Below are 8,572 nucleotides of genomic sequence, written 5' to 3' on the forward strand. Positions count from 1 at the left end.
TATATTTATATTATATCAGATAAACTATGTTTCAAAATGTGTGGATAGTACTAAAAATATAGAATTCAGAATTATTTTTTGCAACTAAACTTTTTGTACATTTTCTTTACTTTTTATATATTTTCCATTCTCCTCTTTTTTCTCCCACATCTATTATTATATATTTATCTTATTTCAAGTATTCAAGTGCAGTTAGCATAACGTAGTACAGTCAAGTGTAGTTGTAGAGAACAGATAACTGCAGATAACTGCTTTTGTCTTTTTTTGTATCTGTCAAATTCTGTATTCAGCCGAGCACAGCCGACCGTTTTGGAGTATTGACGTAGGACGATTTTCTTTGCTCGGCATTAAACTAAACAAGTCGTCGAAATTATGGATTTATTAGGATCCATTCTGAAATCCATGGACAAGCCGCCGTCGGTAAACGAGAAGCAGAAAGCCCTCATGAAAAGTTAGTTGACTCCCAACCTAAGAATGCTTACTTTAGAAAAAAAAAAATTAACAAATGGTTTGAGAATTACGTTAGCTAACTCATTTCGATTATGCAGAACAGCAGGAGGAATTTCAGAAGTGTCAAAAAGCCGAGGCAGAAAAGTTGAAGCTTTTCCGACAGAAGGTGAAACATCAAAGCAGTCTTAACTCTATAAATACTCTCTGTAGAAGCTCTTTTTATTTACAAAAAACACGACACAATTTAAATGTATCACTCATGTAGAAGATATTAGCTTAAATAGTTGCTTTCCATTTTCACACAAGTGATACTAAGTTTAAAGTTTTGTATTTTATATTCAATTAATGACGTTGCTACTTGCTTACTTTGATGGCAAAGTTACCGTATAACAACATAATTTATTATCTCACTTTTAATGTGAGTTAACAAGACTTACTCGGTAAAGTACGTGGTCTCGAGCTTGTGTAGATTATAAGTAAAAATTCAGTTGAATCTTATCAAAATGAAAAGAAATGTGAATTCAATTGATAAAGAGAGACGCTCTGCTCTTCACTGATTTTCATCAAATTTGCAGCAATGTTAGAGGAGCCTACCAAATAAACACCTATAAATTTTCTCAAAAATGCATACTTTCCGAGATATTAGACTGTTTTCAGATTTATTGGTATATTTCTCAGTTTCTAACCTCCATTAGCAGGAACGACTTTACAGATGTTTATTTGGTAGACTTCTCTAACATTGCAGCAAGTTTGATCAAAATCGATAAAGAGCAGAGCGTAGAGAGCAGAGCGTTCTTGTGAGTTATGACTGAGTCATGAATGATAAGAATTATTTGAGCTTTGATATAAATGGAAAGTAACTATTATCATCTTTTCAAAAATCTTAAAAGCAATACAGATACTATTTGACAGGTGAAATGAAGTTAAAAATTAATTAACTTTTGTTGATTGATACAGATTAATATTTATATTTAATTTATTCATGGTAACAACACAACTCAAAAATCATTTTTTTAGTTGTATTACTTTTGAAGTATAAAGAAAATATAGTCATTTATACGATAATTATAAAAATGTATCATATAATTTATTATTAATGATATAGTTACATCTTTTTATCTTTTGACTAGTCAGTTAACGCATTACCTTTGTAGGTTGAAGACAAGATTAATAAGTTCGTACAAGATGACAACGCAAAGGAATATAAATTTCCTGCCATGGATCAGATATACAGAAGTATTATGTAAGTATATTACTTTGAAAATATTTTATTCATGGAATGATTCTTGTTGGAAAGAAATGGTATAACACAATAATGATTATTTCATTTTTTTATTATTACATCTTTTTTTAATAAACAGCAAACAACAAGTATGTAATGATTCATTGTATCATTTGTGTTTCTTGCTGGAAAGCATCTTGTAAATAATATGATGGCTATATTTTATTTCCTGCAAGTATTGAAAATCTACAGTTCATGCTGTAAGCTTTATAAATATTGGAGTACCAAGGAGTAGCAGTGTCTCAATTCCTAGACATTGATTGTGTTCAGTAGAGAAAGCAGCTTTGCAACTGTTGTAAATTTTTTAAATATAATTTATACATTTAGATCCAGTAAGAAATTAAAACAAGACCAATTATATTAAAGAATTTTACAACAGTTGTAAAATTGTTTTATCTGTTGAACACAGCCAATGACACTGTAATGTCATAAAAATAATAAAAATTATACTGTTTGGGATTCGCTGATTGGCTAATGTTGTTTTACTATCATAAGTAGAAGAGTCAGAAAGACAAGTATTTATTTGCTATCCTTTTTTCCGTTAGGATGCAGTTTTCTATTAATAAGTAAAGTATATGTTCTAATATATATTATAGAGCTCACTAAAAGATTACATTACATATACTTGAGATTTTCAATACTCGCAGTGAGTAATGGAATATAAGTAGCCAATATAACGTTTTCCTGGGCTTCAGTCATGATGTAGCAGAAGTAGCGAATATTCTGGCGTATTCCTTCGGCGAAGAAGGCGTTGATCGGTACATCATGATCTTCAAGAAGGAGTATGCGCCTTCGGAGGATCAGTTGAACACACTGCGCAAAGGTGAAGAGTGGAACGAAGAAGTTGCAAAAAGACTGAAAGAGGAGAGAGAAAGGAAGGCTAAAGAGGAATCCGAGTATGCAAAGTCTAGGAAACGAAAGGAAAATTTCGTACCCAACAGCTACTACAAGGATAAATATCAGCACTTAATCGGCAAGGAGGCTGCATTGGAAGCAGCTAGAAAAACGGAAGCCAATAGCAGCTATGGATGTGGTGAGTATAATATAAATAGACACACAAATCACTTAACTTTTACTGCAGACACAAGTTATTCATTATCATTGTGTTTGAGATTGTATAATAATATTCATAGGTCTATTTTTCAGCTGAATTGGTTGTAAAGTTTCATACTTTTTCTTTTTTTCTCTATGTTAGAAAAAAAAGAAAAAAGAACAATACAAGAAGTTCAGTTGAAAAGAAGAGGCCATGTTTACAGTAAAAATTACGAAACTTATTACCATAAAGTCAGATGACTCTTGCTCATAATAGAATTGTCACTTTAAATTCCTGCAGTTCCCAGTGAAAACAAGAAGGATCAAAGAAGTATAGAACAAACTCTAGCCGATATACGCGCCAAGAAAAGGAGACTGGAAATGAACAATGAAACTAGTAATTGCGGCGACAACAGTACAAAATAATGCTATTATATATAAATAATCATAGGCATATATAAATTATACATATATATCTATCTATCTATCTATATATCGAATTAAATGTGTACATAATTCAATATATTATATATGTTACAACATTATTACAAATTACTGCATTATACGCATCGTTAAAGAAACCGTGCGATAGTCCGTGATTTGTTGAATTTCCCTTATACCTCGTCCATGGAGAGAACGATCATAATCCGCACATTTTAGATCAGATTGAGGGACTCAAGCACGTTATTTAGTGTTGCATGCATTGTCGTACCCTTGGATTGCCTAAGGGTATGACAATAATACGGCACTATATAACGCGCTCGAGTCCTCCAATCTGATCATAAAATGTGTGGATCATGGTTTCCGTGGATGCGGTATACTTACTTGTCTGTCAATCAAGTTCTACGAGGTATTAATAAGTTCTACGATGGCATTATAATTAATATTTACCCGCATTAGAAATGCAACGAAGTATTTCTATATCGCTATATCCGTATTTATTATTTCAAAGAATCGGGTCTTCTATGTACAATATATTACATTATCTCGTGTGTGCATGCACGCGTGCATACACATGCGAGTAAGCGTTCATTACTGCGACATCTCTCTTCATCTATAAATTAAAAGCGGCTCAACGTTCTCTATTTCAGTTTAGAGATATTCCGTGGTAGAGTATTTAGGGACTGAAGTTCTTGGAGCTGGCCTCGGCTTTGTAGGCGATGGGGACTCGAATACAATCTGTTCTTTTAAAGCGAGCAGCTTTGTGAATTTCTGGTTCGTTGCGGATTTGTACAGTTCTAGGCCCCGAGCGATAATGACATCTCGCACGTAAGCTGCATTGTTTTGTACTAATTTTCGCTAAAAAATTAAAATTTTATAAAGTTAGAATTTATTCGTAACATAATAGAGCTATTCGTAATATAATATAGCTATAACATTCAACCTCTTGTTTCAATTTCGGATCCGTAAGCGAGACGATCAAATGTTGAACTTCGACCCGCATCACGGACACAAGCACACCGTCTATCGTAGATATAAGTTCGGGTGTGGCTATGCTAAGACAGTCTTCTAACAGATTGACATAGAGCTTAGAGAAAGTTATCGTATTGTACGTCAATGGTATCCAACAGTCATTCGTTTGTAACGATGGTACGCCGATACCGAGATCTTCGAGCTCGGTTAATAGTTTTTGAAGATTCTGACTAGTTTCCAAATTAGTCGGTCGCCAATTGTCCTCCGCCACGTGACGCTTTACTGTGTCCAGACAATTTTCACCTGTGTCTTTGATAGTTTTAGCTAACGGAGATCGAAGTTGGCCATCTAATTGATAACGGAAGTCCATGCCGAGCTGGGTCAACTGAAAATCGAATTATGTGCTCAAATCTGCATGTATAATATACAAAGAAGAGAGTCCTTAAATATTATTTAAATATATTTATTTAATATATTTAAATATATATTTATAAATCCTTCTATTACTTTTGAAGATACAAAATTTAGATTAGAACGTGTACAAACCTGATCGCAATGACTTCGAACAGTGACAATACATTCTACCAATGTGCTTAGCGTGACCTTTGGCACAAACAGCTGCTGAGATAAGTGCGATGTTAAATGCTTCACTTCCTGACTGCACCATACAACTAAGCCTTAAACAACAAGTAAATAAAATTAATTCATTATTCGATTATGGAACGTTTGCGGATCTTGATGATCTCTAAATTACCCGAAGTGCAATTTGTAGATTTTGGAAAGGTTTTCAGAAATTCTCTCGCTATTTCAACTATATTGCTAAAGGCGATCGCACTAATCTGTTTCACATAGGCCACGATCGTGCCCTCTTCTTTGATTCTCTCCAGTCGCGCCTTCAGCACCGCGCTGCATAATCGTAGATACAAGTGGCACGCTTGTGCGCTTCTGTTTAGCTGTATAAGGAGTTTTACCGCACGTCGAGCGCTTCTCAGACCGCCGCCCTGTAGCGACTTCGCTTCTGCGCTTAACTCCAATTCTTTAGTCAATACGTTCACCAGCGAGCAGCCTCTCTCGTTCACCTTCATCTGAATCTCTGTCAATAGCGGTGTCGATTGAGCGTCCTTCAAATAAATTTTCGCTTTCTCTAATAAACCGTAAGCCTCCTCGAAGTGACGTTGTGCTATGCAGGAATCTAGATCCTCAGCTACTTCCAGCACCCACTCCGGCAGCGGTTCGTAGTACTCCGAGTCATCGTCGTCTTCCATTCCTAGGGATAATTTAAAATGACTGTAAAAATACCTGATAAAAAAAAACTCAACAAAAAGGATTAATGTCTGTTTCTTCCAACACAGATTAACTCTTAATCTCGGTTCAGCTTGACTCACCGTTTTTTAATTCTTAGAATTAGAACAAGATGAAGAATAAATTGAATCAAGATTGAAGTTAATTTATATTGGTAGAAAATGATATAAAATGAATAAAAATAGGATATATAGTATATGAATAACAAAGAATACTTATAAAATGCAGAATCATTTCTATTTGCAAATTTTACCTAACGTATTCGACTCCAAAGACATCGAACGAGATGGCACCGCTTTGTCCTCCTTCGGATGCTTATCGTTTTCCGGTGCATTGACTGAATTCTCCTCCATCAGTTTTGTTCTTTTCGCTTGCTCGCATTTATCTAACCACTCTTTCTACAAAGTAAATAGATTCAAATAATACCCCTTCGTGATTTGCGGATTTCTTTTCAAACACACTAACTTTACTTGTTGCTGTGGCACACTGAAACACCCTCGTGTCGGAAAATGCCAGCAACTTGAACGCCAACTTCACAGTACCGTGATCCCTCACGTTGACGATCGCCAGGCTTTCTAGATTATAAACTGCTTGCATTTTGTACCTAGGCGGGCCGCGTCTGCCACCGTTCGCCAGCCAAGACGCAACCATTAGAACATCATTGAATAAATATGCGTGAATTCTTTTTAACGGTGTACCGTCGATCGGATCTAACTCGAGTAAGGAACCTTCGTGTAAACACACACGTCCTGGAGTCTCAGCTAAGCTCTGCAAAAAGAGAAACAAGAAAAGGAGTAAAGTATCAACTAAATCTAATAAAGCTGCATCTTTTTAGTTGAACTGCTTTAGCTGAACTTTTGTACTGTTAATTTTTTCTCTTTTTTTTTCCAACACGAAGAGAAAAAGACAAAAGATAAACCATTCAAGAAGTTCTGCTGAAAAGAACCGTTCCTTATAGCTCCTTATATATTTCACTTATTAATACTAACCAAGGCACCTTCCACGTTTTCAATCAGTTGAATGAGTTTCTGTTTTTGCTCTTCCTCTTTGGACATAGAATCAATCAAATTTTCCTGCTGTGACTCAGGCAAATCCTCAAAAACAACGCCGGTTGTTCTGGTAGAGCCTAGAGTACTCAACAAAGCACGCTGTTCGCTCAGAAGCTGAGACAACTGATACATCTCGCTCTCCAAATGTGAGATCTCTTTGGCAGTCTCGATAAACTGCATGTAGTTCTGGTAGACATTCCGTTTCAGTTGAGCAGATGTATTGTTTGCCAGTTCCTGGATTTTTGCACGTTGCTGCCTCAATTCGTCTGCACCAATACATTGTGCACTCAGCTCCTTCACAACTGTAAGAACAAAAATAGTTATAATAGATGAATACTAATCTTATTGTTTTTATGTGTTTCCTTATTATTTTCCAATTTTATATGTAATTAATTAATAAATTACTACCTATGTTGAACTTAAGAGAAAGAGAGAAAAAGAAAGAATATAAGAAAGAATATAACATAATTCTGAATATCTTATCAAGTACCAGAGATTGATAAAATATTAATTTTTAAATATATTTTTATATTTATTTTCAATTCTATACATAATTAATTAGCAAATTAACTATTTGTCGGATTAAAAAAAGCGAAAAGATACAGTATAGATCCTGAACATCTCGTAAAGTATCAGAGATTGATAAAATATACGATTAATTTTAAAAATATATTTTCATATGTATCTATATATTTTGTATATTTTTATATTTGTCTCCAATTTTACGTAATTAATTAATAAATTAATTATTTATATCGATATATTATCGAACTAAAAAGAAAGGCATAGTACAGTGTAAAACCTAAATATCTTATCGAATATTATAAATTGAAAACAAAGTACGACCGATCGCATGATTTTTTTTAAATCACCAATTTTTCATATTTTCGAACATGGTATGCTTACTCAATAACTCACATTTCTCTGGGTTAAAATCCTCAGCTGCAAAAACCTTCGACAGGTTATTATCGGCCATTGCGAGAAAATCGTCGTCCGAGGGCGAGTATTTTTACTATCGTCAACAATACAAACTGCGTGCCTCTGTCATGTTACATTTCTGTCGAATCCCTTCGTCGTCACCTGTTACAAATAAATTAACATGATTCGCGTTGGTTTACACCTCCGCCCCGATCTAACCTCGCTTGGCGTGTATCGTGTATCCCAATTCCCACATCCCACACCGCCGAAAGAATGACCGAGTGATTGGTAATGTCGGAATTCTTAGTTATCTTCTGGCATTTGATTATCGACTGCACTTAGGTTAGGTTTACCAATGCATGGTAAACAAAAGCCAAAAGTGGTTTATGTCTAAAATATATTTATAAACTTTAAAGTATAATTTTGTTTAGCTTTTTCCAATTTATATAATTTATAATTATGCCCGTTTCTACTAACATAAATTAATATCTAACTTTTTTTTTAAAGATTTTTTTAAGAATTTCCAAGAAATTCTAAGAATTTAAGAAAACGATTATAAGGATAAATTAAACCGAAATAAAACTTAATCTACAATTAGAAAGATATAAAGAATAAATTGAATCAAGATTAAAATGATATAATTTATTTATATTAGCATTACTTGAGGATCTTTATTACTGACAAATAGCATCTTGTCAAACTTATCAAGTTACCAAGTGAGCGTCCTTAAACACAACATATCTTAAATAACGCTGTTATGAGTTACTTCTATTTTATATATATTTATATATCTGATTGTGAGAAATTAGAGCTCAAAAATGCAAAATATTTAATTCATACTCGAGAAATATTTAATTAACATTTTTTACGATTATAAAAACGATATTTATAGATAAATTTTAGGTGAAACCGATCGATCTCCAGTATCTTATAAGGACAAGTCGCAAGTACTCTTTCAGCTGGGAGCGTGGCGGCTCCTGTAATCCGGCTACTCGGAGGCTGGTTATGTCGGAGGGTCTGAGGTCGGGGGTTCCTGCTGGTGCGGGACTCACGTTGACTGGGCGTCCGCACTAAGCTCGCCATCAATATGGACACCCTGGAGGAGTCCGGGGTGGCCAGGTTAGCT

The 8,572-nt window shown here is 34.4% G+C and overlaps 2 protein-coding genes across 2 annotated transcripts; one reads left to right on the forward strand and one right to left on the reverse strand.

The window, feature by feature from the left end:
* Nucleotides 1-223: 223 nt before the first annotated feature.
* On the forward strand, nucleotides 224-3,242 carry LOC108750102 (sperm-associated antigen 7 homolog). The gene is made up of 5 exons (XM_018489350.1): nucleotides 224-451; nucleotides 549-616; nucleotides 1,605-1,693; nucleotides 2,428-2,765; nucleotides 3,066-3,242. Exons 1-5 carry the CDS (start codon nucleotides 373-375, stop codon nucleotides 3,188-3,190), a joined length of 699 nt encoding a protein of 232 aa, XP_018344852.1. The 5' UTR covers nucleotides 224-372; the 3' UTR covers nucleotides 3,191-3,242.
* A 36-nt stretch (nucleotides 3,243-3,278) lies between these two features.
* LOC108750103 (exocyst complex component 8) lies at nucleotides 3,279-7,712 on the reverse strand. Its single transcript, XM_018489351.1, has 8 exons — nucleotides 7,447-7,712; nucleotides 6,469-6,830; nucleotides 5,945-6,247; nucleotides 5,733-5,877; nucleotides 4,932-5,444; nucleotides 4,724-4,854; nucleotides 4,149-4,562; nucleotides 3,279-4,063 (listed from the first exon to the last, which is right to left on the reverse strand). Exons 1-8 carry the CDS (start codon nucleotides 7,502-7,504, stop codon nucleotides 3,857-3,859), a joined length of 2,133 nt encoding a protein of 710 aa, XP_018344853.1. The 5' UTR covers nucleotides 7,505-7,712; the 3' UTR covers nucleotides 3,279-3,856.
* Between the last annotated feature and the right edge of the window lie 860 nt (nucleotides 7,713-8,572).

This window comes from Trachymyrmex septentrionalis, unplaced genomic scaffold (genome assembly GCF_001594115.1).
Source record: "Trachymyrmex septentrionalis isolate Tsep2-gDNA-1 unplaced genomic scaffold, Tsep1.0 scaffold32, whole genome shotgun sequence".
Taxonomy (NCBI): Eukaryota; Metazoa; Arthropoda; class Insecta; order Hymenoptera; family Formicidae; genus Trachymyrmex; species Trachymyrmex septentrionalis.

Coding starts and splice junctions, on each gene's coding strand:
- LOC108750102 (XM_018489350.1), top strand. CDS start 373: ATGGATTTATTAGGATCCATTCTGAAATCCATGGACAAGCCGCCGTCG. Junction 452..548: donor GCAGAAAGCCCTCATGAAAA/GTTAGTTGACTC, acceptor TCGATTATGCAG/AACAGCAGGAGGAATTTCAG. Junction 1,694..2,427: donor CAGATATACAGAAGTATTAT/GTAAGTATATTA, acceptor CCTGGGCTTCAG/TCATGATGTAGCAGAAGTAG.
- LOC108750103 (XM_018489351.1), bottom strand. CDS start 7,504: ATGGCCGATAATAACCTGTCGAAGGTTTTTGCAGCTGAGGATTTTAAC. Junction 6,248..6,468: donor AAAACGTGGAAGGTGCCTTG/GTTAGTATTAAT, acceptor CTCTTTTTGCAG/AGCTTAGCTGAGACTCCAGG. Junction 4,855..4,931: donor ATCTACAAATTGCACTTCGG/GTAATTTAGAGA, acceptor TTGTTGTTTAAG/GCTTAGTTGTATGGTGCAGT.